Source organism: Natrix helvetica, assembly GCF_964273705.1.
Source record: "Natrix helvetica genome assembly, chromosome: 1".
Classification (NCBI taxonomy): Eukaryota; Metazoa; Chordata; class Lepidosauria; order Squamata; family Natricidae; genus Natrix; species Natrix helvetica.
The window spans coordinates 56182351-56203788 of record NC_138548.1 but is presented as its reverse complement, the minus strand read 5'-3'; the positions used below and the strand labels follow the sequence as shown (position 1 = coordinate 56203788).

General features: G+C 39.8%; 2 protein-coding genes across 13 annotated transcripts in view; one reads left to right on the top strand and one right to left on the bottom strand.

Moving 5' to 3' along the window:
• Positions 1-653: 653 nt before the first annotated feature.
• On the bottom strand, positions 654-7298 carry ERG28 (ergosterol biosynthesis 28 homolog). Of its 3 annotated transcripts, none has more exons than XM_081948135.1 (6): positions 7156-7298; positions 5742-5896; positions 5247-5337; positions 4227-4345; positions 3763-3943; positions 654-3619 (listed from the first exon to the last, which is right to left on the bottom strand). In XM_081948135.1, exons 2-5 carry the CDS (start codon positions 5872-5874, stop codon positions 3864-3866), a joined length of 423 nt encoding a protein of 140 aa, XP_081804261.1. In that variant the 5' UTR covers positions 5875-5896; positions 7156-7298; the 3' UTR covers positions 654-3619; positions 3763-3863. The 3 variants fall into 3 exon arrangements, with proteins under 3 accessions (XP_081804261.1, XP_081804260.1, XP_081804262.1); XM_081948134.1 differs by having other exon boundaries at positions 7123-7266; XM_081948136.1 differs by lacking the exon at positions 7156-7298 and adding an exon at positions 7112-7119.
• Positions 7299-7303: 5 nt separating this feature from the next.
• The window catches only part of TTLL5 (tubulin tyrosine ligase like 5), a 167700-nt gene continuing 153565 nt past the window's right edge, over positions 7304-21438 (top strand). For 2 of the 10 annotated variants that reach the window (XM_081947794.1, XM_081947792.1), the window contains exons 1-2: positions 7307-7612; positions 9354-9433. In XM_081947794.1, coding sequence (XP_081803920.1) covers positions 7601-7612; positions 9354-9433 — 92 coding nt within the window. In that variant the 5' untranslated portion in view covers positions 7307-7600. Of the gene's footprint in view, positions 7613-9266; positions 9434-21438 lie in introns of all 10 variants that reach the window. The other 8 variants (XM_081947791.1, XM_081947781.1, XM_081947787.1 and 5 more) reach the window with 7 other exon arrangements.

Here is a 21438-nt window from a genome sequence, read left to right as displayed (position 1 = left end):
GGTTATTCTGCATAGATAGATCGATATTGAGGAGGAAAAGTGGAATAAAAGGCACAAGACACAGGATCCAGGTTTTGCTAACCACGAGATTGTGAGCTAATATAACAAGCCTCTGATAAACTCTCTGGGGAATTTAATGTCCTTAGTTTAAGGAAGGCTCACTAATATTTAGTAGAAGCAGTATTATTGCTAGCAGAGAAATTATTAACTTCAAATTGAAGAGCAATTGGGTCATAAAATAAGTATTACACAATACATAAAATAAGTATTTGAAGGCAGATGCTAGGAAAGGAAAAAAAAAACCTATTGTATTTTCATCCTTGTTATGCTAAAAATGTAAAAAAAAAATCAGAAAAGTTCACAAAGAAAGTACTTTCTTGTGTTATATTTTATATGATCAATCCTGACAGTCCTGTATGAAACGAGTCCATGCTTGATATGAATTCTTCCAATTACATATGCATTTAGGATTGCCAGAGAAAATTCCAGGGGTAGATAAAAACAACTATTGACTCAAAATATGTTATTGGACGTACATTGTTTTTGTTAATAGCTGTATCTGTGAATGGAATTTTCGCTCAGATCACCAGTGTGCATTGCAGTAATTAACACTGATGCATATTTTTTTTAAAAAAGAAATACAATTCAAGTGATGTAATTGATGTTTTAGTTTATTTTTGACTTGAGTTTACAGAGCTGTGCAGCCACAAAAACTCTTGAGGAAAATGATTGTTTAAAAAAATAAAACAATTTAAAATAATTCATATGTAAGTCAGTTTTTTCAAGTACTAATCACCTTGGCTAAGTTAGCACAACATTCTGAACCATAGAACTGCCAGACACTTTTTAATTTACCGTGCTGTATGAACCAAGGTTAGTACATTGTAAATTGAATAGTTTAAGAGTTAATTTACATTTTTTCCATATGTTAATTTCATTTGCTTAACATGTTCAGTAAGGTAATTCATCTGGAATAAATATTAGATACCATAAAGTCCTTATTTCACCTATCAGCATGCATTAAAAAGTCAATGTGTTTTCATTCCTTACCCTTATCTATCCTGTGAGTACAATTTAAGTTACAAAGCTCTGTTAAACAACAAAATGAAAATGAACAATTCTCTGGGGAAGCTGACAAGAGTTTCATAGAATTGGGAGATACTGAAAAATCAAGATTATCTACTTGGTATCAGCCATCAGACCTCCAGTGAACATTCCATTTCATGAGGCAATTTATTACAGAGTATGTAGGAACTTCCTCCCCAATACCTAATCTGAATTTACTTTCCTGTAATTTCAACCCACTGGTTCTGGTTCTGCCCTCTGGGACAATTCCACTCCCTCCTCTACACATCTTCTCTCCTCAAGTTTTTTTCTGCAGACTAAGTATACTGATTTCCTTTAATGGTTCCTCACAGAACTTAGTTACTACTAAGAAATTTAGAATGTAGGAAGAACTACTTAGCCAATGAAAAGTTCAGATGGCTTCCTGGAATGTTTAGAGTTTCAGCTACAGTCCCTCCAATCCACTATCCTGGCCATATTAACTAGGGCTGATGGGTGTTGTAGTCCCAACTATTTGGTTATTAAGTTAGGGAAGACTGGGTTAAGCTGCTTCTGTGAACATCTTCAAAACGTTTGACATGGCTGAGGCTGACACACCTGCCTTTAAGCATCCCAGCCCAAAATAATTTATAAGGGAGCTATATTTATTTTTAAAAAATGTATAAAGAAGGGGTCCCCAACCCCCAGTCTGTGGCCCGGCACTGGTTTGCAGCATACCAGAAACCAGTCTGTGCAAACAAATGAAGCCCCATCTGTGGGATGCAGGCAGGATGTGAAACCATGCCCCTTTAATTTAGTTTACTTTATTGTCATTGCACCTCGTACAATGAAATTAAATGCCATCTTCTGGTCCACATAAAAACCTCACTGCACAGAAAGGGTCCCTAGTGCCCAAAAGGTTGGGAGCGACTGGTATAAAGCACTTTGCACAATTGTTAGCATAGAAAGCATATGCAATACAATATTAAAGCAATAAACATTAATGTAATTGAGAGGCACATTTAACCAGTTACAAAAAATGATTTCAAGTTAAGGTGGCTGGAGAAATAAAACCTGTTAAGAATACCATGTTAATGTCAACTGTACATTCACAGTCCACTGCAGAAAAGATGCCATCACAGAAAAGGCCTTCTCTGTTGTGGATGCATGATATATCTTTTTAGGTTTAAAAGAGAAAAGTCTCATCTAAAGATAATGCACAAGTAGATAAACATAGGAGAAATCATTCCTTTAGATGTTTTGACTGGTCTTGCTAGCAAACTGACATCTGTTATAATTGGCTTCAATGACTATCTAGCGGCTAGCCATTTCAGATGACAGTCTTAATAGCTAAATTATGCACAATTGACAGTGTTAACATATGACACACTGGTAAAGAGAGGTAGATAAATACTAATTGTGGGCTACAGCCATCTGAGATGATGTTTCAGATACCTCCAATGCATATTTCTTTATCATCTATCTATCTATCATCTATCTATCTATCATCTATCTATCATCTATCTATCTATCTATCTATCTATCTATCTATCTATCATCTATCTATCATCTATCTCTTTGTATAGCTATCCATCTCACACAATTACTCTGGGTGGCATACATATTCATAATAATATATAAAAACCATTAAAACCCATCAATTTAAAAAATAGAATAAAAACATAATAAAATTTGGTGATTACGTGGGAAGATATAGGAACAGAAGGAGAATCCATTTCATTACTAATGTCTATTCCATTTTGGAAGGATAGAAGCAGATACTTTGTATAACCACAATAGCAGCAGTCATTACATTGAAAAAGTCACAATTTTTGCCTCTCTTTACAGAAGCAGAAAGTTACTTATTTGTTCTATGGCCTTGGCAGCCTCTTTTTTTACAAGTGTTGTCAGTTTTATTTCGAAATAAATAACAGAATAACAGAGTTGGAAGGGACCTTGGAGGTCTTCTAGTTCAACCCCCTGTTCGGGCAGGAATATTATGCACTTGCCTTGCCTAGAGTATTCCAGTTCTCATGTATGTTCAGAAAAGAACAACAATTAAATGAATTGTGTTATTTTCAGAGAAAAGGAAACAGGTTCCTGGAAGATGGAAGAAAGCAGTTACCTAAACAAGTAGCCTCTTAAAGGAAAGAGGACCAAGCTTCGCTCTTTAGTCTTTAATCTTCAAAAAGAATTTATAAGGTACTTTGCATTTAGCTCAGATATGAGATACTTCTTCACAAGTTTTCACAGTTCCCTTTCATTTATGGCAAGCCATACTTATGGATAACTATGTCCAGTGCCATGGAGACATTTCATGCCCCCCTTTCAGCAAATTTTGGACAGCACTGCTTTTTCTATCATTTGTCATCAGAATGTCAAGAGAGGGAATCTGTAACCTTCACCTGGCACAAATTCCCTTGGCTTTTCTACTACATCTCATGATGCTTTAAGATACTGCTCCCCATACCCAGTTTGGAGGAAATGCTCAAAACTATTTTTCTGCTATTATCTGCTCATATCAAAATCAAATGGGAACTAAAATAACCAATAGGAAAATCTAAGAATGTTCTGACTTCCCTGTAGGGCAGGGGTGTCCAAACTTTGGAACTTTAAGACTTGTGGACTTCAACTCCCAGAATTCCCCAGCCAGCATGGCTGGCTGGGGAATTCTGGGAGTTGAAGTCCACAAGTCTTAAAGTTCCAAAGTTTGAACACCCTTGCTGTAGGGTACAGGCTCGAAAAAGAAGGTCAGGAAGATAATATGGTAGACACTGGAAGATGACTGGAGGGCAGATTGGAAGACAGGTGCTGTAATGTCAATTCCGCTTCTTGTTATGCGAAGTGGTTTCTACCTCCAGGTACTGTAGTCCAATCAGCATCCCCAGGATGGAGAAACCTAAAAGATGGAAATTGAGCAAGAACAGAGAACAAAAATATTTTAAAAATCTCATTTCTTTTTAAAAAAAAAGGCTAATTGCATTTGACTGTGGAAAACTCCAGATTGAGTTTCCTGTATGACTCTAAAGAAAGAATTATCGTTCTAACTAAGTAGCCTCACTGAGATCTTTGAAAGTGAAAATCCTGCTGAAAAACGTAATGGAGGAAGAGTGGAAAAAGCAGCCTGGAAATAAATACAATTCCAGGAACGGAAAATGATAAGCAGCTCAGTAAGTACTTACTTGCCACCATTAAGGGTGCCAGGACACCAATCGTTGCAGCTGCTGTACCATAAATAAACACCTCAGAGAGGAAGTGGCCCAGGGCAATGAAGAAGGTCAAAAGTGTGATGTTATAGAGGCTGTCAGAGAATTCACAAAGAAAGGATTATTGTGTGGTATAAAGATGACACAAAACAGATCAGTCAGGAAGTTGAGAATCTGAAACTAAATGAGTATGCTGTACCTCTGCATCTTTAGTCAGGCATCAGTGTCTGCATCTCTTGGAAACTAGAGAGAGTACTGTACTCTCTGTTGCTCAAAGGTTACTCCAGCATGTTCAATTAGTGTTCCTACCATCCATAAACACCACAGACGCCAGTCTAGACAGATTAATAGGCTCAGTATGGCCTGAATTGAAGAGTACTAAAAACTTCTAATTGTTTAGATTTGCTTTGGTCAAAGCAGAATAGATTGTAAAGTCTGACATTTTGGCAGATAAAATTGTAGAAGGATGCTCTATTACATCTTGTTTCTCTTGACTTCTAGAAACAAAATTTGTGCCTTAATACAGATTGCCAAACTTATTGCTTTCCTATGCCTGTACCCAGCTAAACAATAAACACACAACACTCTAGATGTACATCCTTTCAGAAAACACTACAAATGATGGAAAATATGAACCATATGTGGTATAGAACTGTCAGTAAGAGAGTAATACTAACAGAAGAGGGAGATCATTCTTTATTGGATTAGATACCAGAATTTTAACTTTTTGATTTCAGAGGTCTAACTAGACAAAAACTAGGGACTAATATTATTTTTACAAAAGTAGTCTACTAAGCCACTTCCTCCTTTATGCCTATTTTACTCTTCATAAGCACAAGCCTTTTGAGACAATAATATTCCCGAAATGTATAAACAAGATGAAAAAAAGTTCTGGATAACCAACTGCACTATGACTGTAAGGGAAAGGAGTTTATTTAAAAGGATTGGTAATGAATTGTTCCTTTTACTATTTATTTTAGTATTCATTTTACTTACGTCTTGTTGCGGATATCAATGGCACAGTAGCAGCGGATCACAGAAGACAACAAGGTCCAAATGCCAAAGGTTCGAGCTTGGAGGCCATTTACTGAATAGAAAAAAATAGATATGAGTTACAGCAATTTATTTATGTACATGTTTCCAAACAGAACTTAGAAGTATCCTCAGCAGCCTACAATATATAATGGCCTTCAAAATTATTCTAAGGGTCAAGTTTTCCATCCTGAAATGGAGCTCAGTAAAGAAATGCCTGATATGGGGGAAAAAATTACACTTTACCTGAAGCATTTGTTATAGCCTGACTAAGTGGACACTAAACAAACTAAACTGATGCAATATACGTCATGATAAAAGGAGAATAAATAATATTTAAGGCAAAAAGACATTTCAAAATTGGCAACATTTTGAGATCAGAGTAAACATTTCTTTGCAATACAGGCAAAATACAGACCCCATTTTTAGATTCCAAAAATGACACTTTATAAATCTTACCAAGGCTTGGCTTGCCTGTATAGAGTTTCTCAGAAAGGAAGCTGTGGTCTCTGAAGCTTTGCACTGTATTCCCCATAGCAATTATGGACACCATAACTAGCCAACTACGAAGTACATTCAAGAACCGGCTCATCTTAGAAGTAGCAAGACACCATCTGTCATATGAACAAATGAAGAATTAAGAGCTTAAAATACTTCTCCGGTTTTAGACTTTGTAGTCATGCTTGCTATGCCACTCATGCTTTGTAGCATCTCCTCTTAATTTGTATATAGTTTTGTGGAACCATTAGATCAGGCCATTTTGCGGGCCTGCAAATGACAAGAAGGGAGCATTCCCATATTCCAGATATGAAACTAAAATGGAAAACTATTTTAAAAGTTGCAATAGTGTTGTTCAGTATGGTTGAAGCCCAAAGGAAGGAGGAAAATATGTTGCAACTGTAGTGTTTTTCAAAGAAATCAAGTTCAGAAAAATACAAATTCCTGGTAAATTCATATAGCAGATATAAGAAAGCGAAAGCTTCTAGAATTTCCAGGCAGCACCTTATTGGCTAGTATTTCTAGGAGTTCCAGTTCTATTGGATCTAAAAAACACTCGATGGTTAAAAGCCAGTTGATCAGGGTTAAACTGAACCAATAATCTTGCATTAAATTAATTCCCATAATCTTTATATGGAAAAGGCAGCCAGTTGCTCAAAAGGAATAATTCTTCTATGAACATTTTAAACAACTGTTTTGTCTAAATAACTCACCACGGACAGGTATTTTGATTCACTGTTCCCTTTCTACTTTTCCTTATATAAAAGCTCTCTTTTTAAGATTCTATTCTGTTTATGAATTAGCCCAGGTACAGTACATATAACCATACAGAAGGTGTGCATTCCGCTCCCATCTATCCAACCAGAGAAATGTGCCCACAAGAAACCTATCTGTCCCTTGGAATAGAGATCCACCATAAGTCAGAAGAAAAAATACCCTAAGATACTTGCTTTGCATTGTACTCCTGATTAATGCTTTGAGCAGGGAGAGGAAGGGAGCACCACATTCTATCTAGGCTGATGGTTTGGTCAGACTATCGCTCCTTAACCTTTAAGCCTTGAATAAATTATTTATTCTCTCCCTTTGTAATTTTCGATGGCATGTTAAATGGTGGGCCTGGTTCCCGTTTTATTTACGAAGGATTGCAAAATGGAACGAAGGGGAACACCGCATAAAATTTTAGCAATGCTCTCCGAATGTCTTCTCGCTCCCTTCGATTCCTACACTGCAAGCCATCTTGCCCTGCACCGAATTCCTGCCATGCACGTCGCCCACACCCCCTCTGGTTATTCCCCATGCAACCCCCACCACTACCGCCATTCAGATCTTACTTCACCCCCACCTGATTTGCAGGCGGACCAGATTCGCTGCTCGCCTCCAACTTAAGGCGCACGAGCCCCGCCCCTTCCTTAGTTTGCGCGACGATTGGTCGACGGTCAGACGTCGCCTTTTCCTGGTTGGTCTCCACGACCTTCTCTAAACCGTCACATGGATGGGAAGGCGGCGGTACCTATCAAATGCCCCGAACCCTTCTGAGGCATTATGACGTAGAATTCGAAGATGTGGGTGGAAGAACTCAGGGCATCATTTTCGCCTCCCTTTTTTTAAAAAGAGAATTTTGATGACGCCGTTTTAGAAGAGGCGGCTAAAGAGGACCGGAAACGTGCGCATGCGTGCGGAGAAGGGCACCGGCGGGAGCCGAGAATTGGCGCTTGCGCAAATGTGCCTCCTGTAAAGGGGGAGACGGTTGCCTGTTGGTTGTTGTAGTAACAGGGGAAGCGCTTGAGTAGAGGAATCGCGGCTGCCGGGCCCCAAAGAGGATGAAGCAGCAGGTAATGGCCGTGAGCGGAGTTTGGGAACGGGGCGCCTCCCTTGCTGCATGCACAGAACTTGCTTGGAGAAGGAGTTGTTCAGCCTCGCAGATGGAAGGTAGCCTTTCATTCATAGCAGAGAGTACCGGCATCCAACAGGATGGAGGAAGCTCTCAATGAAATTCGCGGACCGATCGCAAAGTTCGCGGAATTCAGGCAATGCTTCACAGATTCATCCCTGTGGGGATGAAACCAGGTTTCGGAGCTTTCCGGCATCATTCCTGATCGCTTCCTTCCTCCCCAAGAGCCAGGAGTGCAATTCCCACGAAAGGGGACAAGCGAGCCCTCCGGCAGAGATTGCCGCTTCTTCCCTCTTAAGAGGCAGTGCCCTCTTCTGCCGCGGGCCCTGCCTTACTTTCGTTTCTTTGCCAAAATTCTGCAAAGAGAAGTTTTGATTGCCAATCCACTAAGCTTGAACGGAAAAAGTATTCATTGGAAGTATCTGTTGAACCCTCAGGAAAAGTATCACAAAAAGGGCAGGCAATCTTTAAGACAAGGGGGTTGAATCTAATTTTGATACTGGGGGTTTTGAGGTATGGAGGATCTGTATCCTTTCACCTATTTTATTGCCCAGAAGATTGACCAAGCCCAGCAAAAGTTTTTAAGATTTTAAGATTCCTTAGCAATAACTGTTTCTGCTACTGTATGCTTTAGAGGCCTTATTTTATGCAGTGAGTCATGTGTAGGCTTTCGATCTATATGGGTATATTTTGTTATATTATGGCTATTATATATGACTCAGATTTGTTAAGAGGATGGCAAGCTTAAGATGCGATTCAGTGCCAAATATAAAGCGAGACTGTGCAGCAAGGAAGTGGATGGAAAGAGAAGCTGTAATTTTTTCTCCATCTCCCCCCCCCCCCCCCCCCGCTGCTTCTCCCATTTTGATATCCTTTCACCTATTTTGCTCCTAAGAAGGATCTCAGAAGAATGATTGCGGAAAGGAACTTCAATTGCTCTTCACTCCTTCCTTACACCATTCCTGATCTAATTATTAAAATAATGAATTGGGGATGTTATGGCCCTGCCAGCCAAGGAATGTAATCTGACAGGGATTAAGAGACATGCTGTAACCCTTGCCCTCTGGACGCATTCCCCTTTCAGAGATTAGGATCACCCTAACCTTGTTGGCCCTTTGTAAGGTCTTGAAGGCCTGGCTACATGCCCTGATCTGAGTCTCTTAAGGGCCCCTTTTCTTGGCTGAATTAACAATTATGGCAATAGTTTTACTCAGCGATTATATATAATTGTTTTATGTTTTTATGATGTGTGCCACTCAGAATCATTTGCTGAGATAGATGACTATAGAATTCAAATAAATGAGTATCTTTTTTTAAATTTAGCCTGTATTGTTTTTACAAATAGCTTAAGGTAGTGAGTATACCCAAGATACCTTCATCCTCCTATTTTCCTCACAACAACAAATCTATGAGGTGAGTTGGGTTGAGAGAGAGTGACTGGCCCAAAGTCATCCAGCTAATACAATGATAGCCCCTGGTTGAATTTAGAAATTAAAATAAAATGTCTGGAAACTGTATGTGGCTTTGTACTTAGAAGCTTGATTATTGTACATCTCCAATTTACTCTGATAATTGAATTTTCATTTTCTTCATAGAAGAATATAGTACTGGTTAGATTTTCTGATTCTACAGTGAAAATATTAAGGGTTCATTGTTTCTGGGCTGTGTGAAAACATACACAGGATATGCCAGTTGGAATGGCTCGGGATTTGGAAGAAACGGGTTCATCTTCAGAGGAAGAGGAAGAAATGGAAGGGCCAGAGTAAGTTAAAACTTATTAATTGTATATTGTGTAAGAGTTACTATAGAAATTTAAGACTAATGTTCTTAAAAAATGAGCACGAAAGCTTGAAGTTATAAGTGTGAATGTTCAGTGTGTAGCTTCATGTCTGCTACACACTTATCCTTATTCTGCTGTGGGCATTCAGCCAGAATTAGTGAGAATTAACATCATCCTTAGGATGAGGGTTCACATGTAAGTCATGTTCCTAGTTACCTTAGGTAACCAGATGCCTTTATGGTCTTAAAGTAAACACTAAAGTCTGCAGGTAGTTTTAAGTATGTTCAATTAAATACACATGCAGGCTCCAAATCTCTGGAAAATTGATAAATGCACATTTATCCTTGCAAACTTTAACACAAATCTGAAGACTAATAAAGGAGCTCGACGCATGAAGGTTTTAGGGGAAAGATTTAAATGCACATTATTGTTCTCGCTATACGTTTATCACTTGTATGCGCAGGCTACTTTTCCTTGTAATTCTGGAAGTAGATTGATGGGTTACAAGGGAACGTAAATGTGACTATTGTGTAAATGTATGAAACTGTCTTTGATCACGGTACCAGTTCATCTAGGTCAGAACTTGGATTCTTCATGATCTCAAACAGAGATCTTTCATATCTATTTGATACTTTAGCTGGAAATTCGGCCTTGTGCCTTTTATATGCAAAACATGTATTGTGTTGTTTGAATTGTGGTCCCTGGTGAAAAGTTGTCCTCTCCTATCATTGAGGGTTATTTCTTAGCTTACTTTGATATTAAGTCTTTATTTACACGAGTCTGCTTCTTGTTCCCCTGCAGGAAGCTATGTTTATAAGCAAAGGTTTACTAATATGGCTTGGTTTAGCAGACTTTTTAAAAAATCAATTCTCTCCTATCCATTAATTTTTCTTACCGTAGAAAATTGGCAGAATGTCCTTCACTGGTACTGTAATTTGACCAAGGTAGGAAATAGTCTATAAACTTTTACAATTTTATATTCAAACTGGAATAAAATTGGGATAATACAAATGATAGAAGAGAACTGGAAAGGGATTTTTAGGCCATTGGGTCTAATCCTTTACACAGTACAGGAATCTAAATTAAAGCATCCCTGACAGATGGCAGTTTTATCCTTGCTTGAACACTTTCAGTGAAGGGACATTCCTACTTTTTTGGATAACTGCTTCTACCATTGAACCACATATTACAAAGCTCTTGATCTTTTGAATGACATAATTCAAGGTATTTAAAATATACACTTCCACAGTCTTGTCTTCTCATGGTTAACCTGTCTTTTTCAATGAAAATTCTTTCAATTTTTCTTCTCCTTACTTTGTAGTAAATAATCTTGGTGACATTTCTCTAAATCTAATCTGGTCCTTAAGATATAATGCCCAGACTTGGTTACCATTCTTGAAAAGTGGTCTCTAGCCAACACAGAACAAAATGAATTATTTTTTCCTGCAATTTAGAAACTGAACTAATCTTGATGAAGCCTAAAATTGCATTTGTCTTGTTTGCAGCTACATCATATCAAAACAGCAAATCCCATTATAAAAATATATTATTACCATATTTTTTGGCGTATAAGACGCACTAAAGTTTTGAAGAGGCAACTTTTTTAAAAAAGTAGGTAGTTAGAGGGATAGAGAGGGAGAGAAAGAAAGAGAAATACAGTAGGTAGGTAGAGAGAGTAGTTGGGTAGATAGGTAGATAAAGGGATAGAGAGAGAAATACAGTAGGTAGGTAGGGAGAGAGAGTGTGTAGGTAGGTAGGTAGAGGGATAGAGAGAAATAGAAAGAGAGAGAGAGAAGTACAGTAGATAGGGAGAGAGAGAGAGTAGGTAGGTAGAGGGATATATATAGAGAGAAATACAGTAGATAGGTAGGGAGAGAGAGAGTAGGTAGGTAGGTAGGTAGAGGGATATATATAGAGAGAAATACAGTAGGTAGGTAGGAAGAGTGTGTGTCTGTGTGTGTGTGTAGGTAGGTAGGTAGAGGGATCGAGAGAGAGAAATAGAAAGAGAGAGAGAGAAATACAGTAGATAGGTAGGTAGAGAGAGACAGTAGGTAAGTAGGTAGGTAGGTAGAGGGATGGAGAGAGAGAGAGAAATACAGTAGGTAGGTAGGGAGAGAGAAAGTAGGTAGCTACGTAGATGTTTCCAGGTGTATTTATCCATGTGCTGGAGAAGGAAAACGCTGACAAACCTTAAGATTTTGTTTCTGCTGGCACAGCACTTGATCAATGTAATTCTCATCAGTTAAAGAGCTTTCCAAAAGGAAAAAAAAAGTTTTTGCACTATGCAAACCTCCAAAAAATGGCCGGTTTTTCACGAAAACGGGCCCGTTTTTTTTCAAATAAAAGGCATGAATAACTTTGGGGTGGGGCTTGCAGAGTGCTCCTGGGGGGTAGGGGTGGGGCCAAGAAAAAGAGCAAAAAATGGCCTATTTTTTGGTCAAAAAAATTGCATGCATAGCCTTATGGAGGCTTATAGAGTGCTGCTGGGGGTTGGGGGGGGGGCAAAAACCTGCCTTTTTTTTGCTCATTTCTGCCCTCCCCAGCCCCCAGGAGCTATGTGAAAGCCTCACAAGGCTATGCATCACCATTTTGGTGAAGGGGCGGTGCTTCAGGAGGCAAAAAATGCTGTATTCGATGTATAAGACGCCCCCAGATTTTCAGCCTCTTTTTTGAGGAAAAAAGGTGTGTCTTATACTCTGAAAAATACGGTAAATACCTTTGAAGACATTTATAATTTTTAAAAGTTACACTGCTATAGATTATTACATGCCACTTGGAAATAAAAACATTGTATTTTCAAAGCCTTCTTAAAGGCTATGGCATTCTTCTGCATTCCATTGGGAAGGGAGCAAACCACTTGCTAATCAGAATTACATGGGACACTTGTCAAATGTTTTTTGAAATCAAGATACATTACATGTTAGTAGTTTTACATTCTAAGGAAGTTTTCCAAATAAAAAAAATGAGGTAATGCTTGTCTGGCAAGAACAGAACCTGTCAAATCCATATGTTGTTGGTGATTTTTCCATTGTTTTTTAAGGTCTAGATAATTTGCTTTCACGTTTGTTACTAATTGATTTTTTAAATTCTTTTTTTAATATAAGGACAACAGTTTTTTTCCTCCAGTTGTTTGATACAATGTTACGTTGACTTCTTAAAAACAATGCATACAATTTAGCAAAACCTTCAGCAAATTTCTTTTGAATCCTAGGATGAAATTCAGCTAGCTCTATAAATTTAAACATATTTAGAGAAGAATTCCCTGCCTGTATTTCTGTCAGTCTCAACTTTCAGTCCTACTTGTTCATTTATTAGGAATAGTTGTATTTTATTTTTTTCCTGCTTATTATTTTGAACATACAGTATATCTGGCCTTTTTTTGTTATTCTTTTTATTCTTGATGTCAGCCTCCTTTTACAACTTCAATTCTTTTTTGAGTTTTACCTTTTCTGATAACCATTTCTATAGCTGAGAAATTTATGCATTCTGGCTTGATAACTTGATCCTCTTTTTATTGCTTATGTGTGATTCTTTCAAATCTTTGCTAAGCTTTACATACAGTTCTATTGACTTCTTTTGCTTGTACTTTCTTCAATGAAGTTGTTAGCAATCTTTCACCTGAATTTCCGGGGAAGCTCACTTGAATTAATAAGCATAGGTTGATGGATTATCGCTGCTTATTTAGAAATTTTGTATGATATTTCAGAGTCTCATTGGATAGTATTATTATTTATTATTTATTAATTTAATTTATAGGCCGCACCCTCTCCACAAAGGGACTCGGGGCGGCGTACAACTCAATATACAAATAAATAACAAGGAGGAGGTAATCAAAAAACATTGTACAATTCATAAATAAATAATCATAAGTTAAAAACAACACAATAAAATTTAAAACAATTAAAATACCCAAAAAATCAGTTAATTTAAATTTAAAATTGTCCAGGGGGGATTAGAGAATGTAGATTATAATTCAGGCCAGGCCGGCTAGTTGGAACAGGTGGGTCTTGAGTTTCGTGCGGAAGGAGCGGAGATCGGTAGTTGTCCTAATGTCGGGGGGGAGGTCATTCCAGAGGGCTGGGCCCATCACAGAGAAGGCCCTTCCCCTCGGCGGCGCCCTCTGGCATTGCTTAGTGGATGGCACCTAGAGGAGTCCCTCTCTGTGCGAGCGAATTGGTCGCAGGGATGTATGGGACAGGATACGATCCCGCAAATAAGCTGGTTGGTATAAATTTAAATAGTAAGCTGGTTGGTATAAATTTACATAATAATACAATAAAAAAATATGTGTGGATAAGATGCAACTATGACACATCAAAATCCAGAAAAGAGTAAATGAGAACGTATTTTTTTGTCTATTTATTTTCAGCTTATGTATTAACCTAAGTTTAAAGCCTGCTATTTGTAGAATTTTTCTCTTCCATATTAGCAGGTAGATGTCCTCAGTCCTTCATATACAGATACCATAGTTACCGGTAGTATTTCTTTCTTTGATTCCAGTTCATCTAAAATAGGTATTCTGATTCATTCGTATTGCTCAAAACATTATTCATTATTGAAAGATTAAGATCTTGGTCTTTGCTGTGATCCTACTTAGACACATAAAGTAAAGCCTTACTGAAGACATTAGGTTCTTTGAATAATTGGGTGTCTTATTTATGTATGCAATCATGGAAAACTAAAGATGGAGCAGGAAGTGCTCAAAGGAGTACAGTTGCAATTTTACCTTTTTCTGTTCTAATGGTAGTCAATATAACCCTTGTGCATTATAGGGGTTCAATATAATAAGGATGATTGACCTCCAAATGTTTCCCAATTATGTGCCTGTAGAAATTTGGTCTGTTGGGAAGTCATTTATTTATTATATTTTCCCCGTATTTATTACTTTTATAAGTAACTCAAGGTGGTATATATCCTCAATACCCTTTCCTCCTCCTGTTTTCTCCACAGCAACAACCTGTGAGGTGGGTTGGGCTGAGACAGTTTGACTGGCCCAAAGTCACTCACTGGGCTTTCAGTCCAACCAAGATTTCCATAACTTTCTTTACAGTTTATTGTTCTTATCTATTGTAATATTGTTTACAATTTACATGAATACAGTTTAGGCTCCAGATTTGTGGTATTTATTTAATATTTGGCTTAATACTTTTTTCCCCCAGATGGTCTGGCTTCTTTGCTGGACTGTTTCAGATCTATAAAAGATATGACCTAATATAGTAGAAATAGTGTTTGGAATATAAAAGCTATTGTAAGCTGCCCAGAGTTACTGTTGCAATGAGATGGGTAGCATAAACATGTAACAAATAAACATGAGAATGATTCCATTTTCCATACCTTCGGGATGAAGATGATTTTTGTATTTTTATATTATTTTTTAAAGATTTTAGCTCTTAATCGGTGAGGGGTTTGCCACAGTGGTCCATTTTAATATTCTGTGTTCAACATTGATTGAAGGCGGATTGCGAAATATTATATATTCATAGGGCATATGTGTCCTTTTGGATCAGGTGAGGTAAATATATTGAAAAATGTTTTTTTCATCATAATTAAGAGCTTTGCTTCCTTGCCTTGTAAAGAGGAAGCCTTAGAGATTAACTGCTATAGGATTAAGATTGTTATATTTTCGGAGTAAATGTAGAGCCTTGTGTGCAAGTCTGTTGCTGCAGTATTGCCTGTTATATATAATGTTTCAAGAAAAGGTGGTTGCATCTGCTGAAATTTAGATGGGTATTCACAAGCAGAAAATGCTATTATTTCTTTAAATGAGATAACATTGTGCAATCCTACAATGAAAGTGCATAGGGATTAAGCAGCTTGCTGCATGTAAATTAATTTATATATCATATAGATGACCTTGGCAGATGTTAAATTATAGTTAAACCACCTGTAGCCTTAATGTCAATATTTACATGTTGTTTTTAAAGTAATAATATCCTTAAACATACCATGTTTCCCTGAAAATATGACAGGGTCTTATTTTCTTTTTACTTACAAAATATGGCCTTGGGCTTATTATGGGGGAGGGCTTATTGTTTGGGGGTTGCCGAGCGGCTGCTCCCTTGCGAACTGGCTCCTGAAGAGCCGGACACAGCCTCAGGGGCAAAGCAGCCATGAAGTGAACAAGCTCACGAGCAATCGCCCGGCAAGCCCCCTCTCCAGCCGGGCAGAACGCCATTCACTGACCTAGGGGGTATCCCTAAGGCGCCAAGCCACGTGGTGCTCTGCCCGGTCCTCAGCTCCCATGGCTTGGCACATTAGGGATACTCCCTACGTCAGTGCATGGAGCTCTGCCCGGCTGGAGAAGGGGGTTGTGTGAGTGCTTGTTCCTCCCCCAGCAGGCATGCCTCCTAGCCTCAATATGTCCGGGCCCAGCTCTCCCTGCAGCAGCTGCCACCGCTGCCGCGCTCCGAGAATAACGTCTTCTCCGGTTCCAAACTTGGCTGCCGAGTCTTTCAGCAGCGGCCGCTCTAGGAGTGCGCTCTACGATTGTGGGCTGGCTACTGGAAGACTCTCTGCTCGGAAGACACTCTTACAGAGTCTTCCAGCAGCCAGCCCACAACCATAGAGCTCACTCCTAGAGCGGCCGCTGCTGGAAGACTTGGCAGCCGAGTTTGGGAGTTTGGAACCGGAGAAGACGTTATGCTCAGAGTGCAGCTGCGGCTGCTGCAGGGAGAGCTGGGCCCGGACTCTTTGGGAGCCAGTTCGCAAGGAGCAGCCGCCCGGCAACTCCCCCCCTCCGGCCAGGCAGAACGCCAGTCCCCAACCTAGAGGTATCCCGAAAGCGGCAAGCAATGTGAGCGCCTTTCTCCCCCCCCGGCTCCTGTGGCTTGATGCCTTCAGGATATCACTATGTCGGACTTCCGGTTCTGGTGGCTGACGGCGACGGGCAGAGACTGCTCACCCCGCGCATCCCCGGTGGGCTCCCCACCCCTTGGGGGGCACAGGACGCCCCGAAGAGGCGTTCTGCCGGAGGAGCGGCGCAGCGGGAGGACCCCTGCATCGGCGTCGGCCGTTGGGGGGCTCTCGCTTCGCTCCAGGCACCGAGGAGCGCGAAGGGGAGGCGCGCTGAAGCGTCTTCGCTTTGAGGCTATCCGGAAGAAAAAAAGCTACTTGAAGGATGCAGCGGCGGTGCGGTGAGGCGTAGACTCCCTTCATACCTATTACCAATCCTAAAACTTGTCAGTGGTGTTAATTGGAACTTTTGTTTAACTTGGAGAAGTGCGGCTGGAGGGGAGGGGGATTCCCCCCCCCTTGGACAAGCGGCTAGAAACAAAAGTGCTCGTAGCCCCAGGGAAGGAGGAGGGGGAGAGCCAAACCAATGAGGTCACACTCCAACTAAATGGATCTTCAGACTTAACCCTTTCAAGAAAATGTGATCTTTGGGAACTTTGAATCCTGAAAACTTTATTTGTTGCCTCAGTTCTCGAAGTTGGCAGGGCAAGATGGCACACTTCCGTTGTCTTCATGAAAGCTGAACTTGACTCCACCTTTTAACTTCAGGCTTCCGGTCTTTGTCTCCGTGTTATTTGGATACTCCTCTTGTGGATTGTTTGCTTTTGAACTTTCTGGAGTGAAAAACGTCTGTTCCCTGCCAGGGTGATTAGAGAGTTCCCTTGTGCCTGGTCTCTCTACCCCCCCGAACTCCCTTGGCTGCTCTACCACTCTGACTGATTCTTCTCTATACTGACTGGACTCCTTATTACTAACAATGACATCTAAAAGACCACCTCCTGGAAAGTCCGGCTTTGCTGCCTCTGCCCCGACATCTGCAACCTCAAGTCCGAGCACGCAATCAACATTGACAGCTTTTAAACAAGTTAAAACTACGGACTTGGAGTTTCATCAAATGTTTCAACAAATTCTACAGGGACAAGAGGAAATTAAGAAACAGCTGAAGGAGATGAAAGAAGAAATTAGAGGGAACCAGGAAAAAATTGATAAGAACTCACAGAGATTGGATCACTTGGAGCAGGGGGCGGCTGAGATGAGGGGGGGGGGTGGAGGGCGTGCAAAAGGGAAACAAAGAGCTTGACACCCAACAAATGAAAATAGAGTTTGAGAGAATGTCCTTTTATCTTAGATTTCAGAATGTGATGGAGACAGATGATGAAAACATTAGGGACATCATGACAACTATCTTGGCTGAGTATACCCAGAAAGAAAAACAACAGATGGGGTGGGAAATAGACCTGGTCTATAGAGTGAACTCCACATATGCTAGAACACACAATGTCCCCAGGGAGGTGCACATTAAATTTCTTAGGAAAAGCACAAGAGATGAAATTCTGAATACACAAAGGGGACAAGCCCTGATATACAAAGATAAGGAGATAACCATACTGAAACAGATCCCCAAGAAAGTGAGGGAGAAAAGAAAATATTATTCGCAATTGGCGAATAAATTATACCAGAAGGGTGTGTGGTTTCATTGGTTGCTGCCTGAAGGTATGTTAATATTCTGGGAGGAGACAAGGGTCAGAATTAACACACCCATAGAGGCACAGGCCTTTATGGAAAAAAATAAATTACTCCTAGAAAAACCAGAAGACATCCCAGTAGATACACAAGACACGGGAGGGGCCGGAGCACTGCCAACGGGGGGAGATGGGGCAACATCAAGAAAGCTCAGATCACACAAATAAGTAAGAAAATCCACGTGATACAAATTGATTGAAATTATTTTTGAATTTACCACACTGACTATATGTTATTATGTAATATTTGAATGCTATGCAAATGTACACCATGAGTCTGGAGGGGGCGTATACCTACCGCAGTTTGCGGCTGCCACAATTTGTAACCTTCCCCATACCTTTTCCTTTTGCAAAACACCCAAAAACCAATAAAACTTTGTTTTTTTTTTAAAAAAGGATATCACTATGTCGGTGAGCGGTGCTCTGCCTGGCTGGAGGGGGGGGGTTGTCCAGGGGGTTTATTTTAGGGGGTGGTCTTATATTTTTGCCCACGTGAAAAATGTGGCAAGGCTTTAGTTTCAGGACAGGTCGTATTTTGGGGGAAACACGGTAAATTTATGAATATAAATACTTGGAATTTTGTTTCATTGATAGAATTACTGACATCAATAAATATTCAAACTATTTACTCCCTATTTATCATTTGTCTGAATTTTCACTATATTATGTTCCATTTTATGACAATCAGTTGATATGGGTTCTCTAGTCTTTACTCATTTCCTTTCTCTCTATAACTTTACAGTTTGGCTTGCTTCCAACTTTTGGGAGGAGTTCTCTGAAGACTCCACCCAAGCATTTTAGAAGCTGCAATGCACCTGTGTCATAAGTAATAATAAACTAAGCTGTTAAGTATTGATTACAGGATTACCTGTAAGCATATGTGTTGACTCACTTATAAAATAATCTTCCTTTTGTAAGATCTAGAACATTTTCTTGCCTTTATACTGAATTTCAGTTACAATTATTTTTTCCTATCTTGTGATTCTAATACAGCAAATCTACAATTATCTTCTTTCAATCACCTCATTATGCCTTGTTCTAAAAGGGCCCGTAAGCTTCTTATGTAGGAAAATTGGGGCTAACTTCCCCCAAAAATAAAATAAAAGTGAGAGGTATGTCATTTTTAGAGCCGGATCCGTTTAATGGCCATACCATAAAATGAGTATGATCACGTGATGATTACACTCCACTCCATTGCTTAATGATGGAGATTCTGGTCCCAATGGCTGTAAACGGAAGACTAACTGTACTACAATGCGCTTTACCCGAGGCTGTCCTTGAAAATCACTTGGAAGTTATAGCTGGTCCAAAATGCAGCAGTGTGCACAGTATCGGATGTTCCTGGGTTTGCCCCAATTACATTTTTATTACGTGAGCTGCCCAGAGTTTTGCTTATTTTACGATCTTTCTTGCCACACTTGTTCAGTGAATGACTGCAGTTGGTAATTTAGTAACACAGTTGCTAAGTGAATCTGGCTTCCCCATTTTGTTTGTCAGAAGGTTGCAAAAGGTGATCACATGACCCCGGGACACTGCAACCCTCATAAATATGAGTCAGATACCAGACATGACCATGGGAATGCTTCAATGACCGTAAGTGTGAAAAATGGTCATAAATCACTTTTTTCAGTGCCATTTTAACATTAACGCTTAATGGTCACTGAATGAACTGTTGTAAGTCTAGCGTTACCTGTACATATTTTTGCATAAAGAGAAACTTTGATTGCTTACGTATTGTTAGGGTGTGTCAAGTTTTTCAACTTTCAGTTTCCAAACATTGGGGTGCTCAAAAGATAATACAATACAATACAATAGTAGAGTTGGAAGGGACCTTGGAGGTCTTCTAGTCCAACCCCCTGCCTAGGCAGGAAACCCTATACCGTTTCAGACAAATAGCTATCCAACATCTTCTTAAAGACTTCCAGTGTTGGGGCATTCACAACTTCTGGAGGCAAGCTGTTCCACTGATTAATTGTTCTCACTGTCAGGAAATTTCTCCTCAGTTCTAAGTTGCTTCTCTCCTTGATTAGTTTCCACCCATTGCTTCTTGTTCTACCCTCAGGTGCTTTGGAGAATAGTTTGACTCCCTCTTCTTTGTGGCAACCTCTGAGATATTGGAATAATGCTATCATGTCTCCCCTAGTCCTTCTTTCTCTTAAGCTAAACATACCCAGTTCCTGCAACCGTTCTTCATATGTTTTAGTCTCCAGTCCCCTATGTGATGTGACGTGCCTTGGGGTTTGTAAAGATAGTTTGGTTACTTTAATATAATTTAGATTGCTTGGTAAGTAACTACATAAATATATTAACTTTTTAACATTTTGTTTGTCCTGAATCATGTGTTGCTTTGAGGGAGGATTATTCCTATCTCTCTACTATCTTATTGACATTTCTACTAATGATATTACATTAGAAGATGCTAGATCCATGATGGCAAACCTATGGCATGCGTGCCACAGGTGGCACACAGAACCCTCTCTGCAGGCATGCAAGCTGTCGCCCCAGCTCAGTTCCACGCTGCATGCGTTCACACCTCCTGCTGGCCAGCTGATTTTCTTCCGGGGGGAAGGGTGCATGCAGGAGATACGCGGGCATATGGGGGGTCGCCAGCACATGCGTGGGGTGTGGTGGGAGTGCAGGGGGTGCAACGCTCCCCCCACGGCCCATTTTTGGTCCCAGGAGTCTGCAGGGAGGCCTACTAGGCCCAAAAGGGCGGGTGGGGTGTCACATGTGGATGTGAGGGGGAGTGGGGTGTGTATCACATGCACATTGTATTATGGGTCTGAGAACATGAGCGTTTTTGAGCATGTGCACATGTGCTTTTGGCACGCAACAACAAAAGACTAGCCATCACTGTGCTAGATAATAATTTCTTCCATATGTGTGCAAATTTGAGTTCAGGTATGTTCATATAACATAGGAAGTGTTAAATAGCTTATAAGATAGAACTTAGCTGGGCTCACTTCTGCCTATTTTTCTGGGCATACTGTGAATCTTCAACTGGCAATCCAACCTTCCACATTTGCTCTTAGAGGGTTGGAAGATAAGAGGAAAAAGAATCTAATTCTCTGGAAGTAGCACTTTTTGTTAATGTAGTGGTACATGACTTACAACACCCTTGGTGAATTCACCAGTAATCTCCAAAGGTTACTGTCAAATTTTATTTTTCAGTTTTTAATGTTAAGAGACAAAATATTAAGTACATGTGGAAAGTTATGTGTGGGTGTGTAATATATATTTGCTATATGCTTTGCTATGTGCTGTCTGGCCAATTCTCAACATTTCTGCATTTGGGTGAGGCTTAATAGTAGCCCAGCAACATGATGCTTGCTGAGGCGTTGCTGTAGTATACGTTGCCACAATACATACAGAGATTCTGCCCTGATTTACAAAGAACTATATGAGGAAAATGTAAGTGTCTGTTCTATATATTTATACTAATACTGCGTTAAAAAGAAGAAAAAGCTCTTTCCCAGACAAGAATTCTTAATCTTGGATGGAGAAAAAATAGGT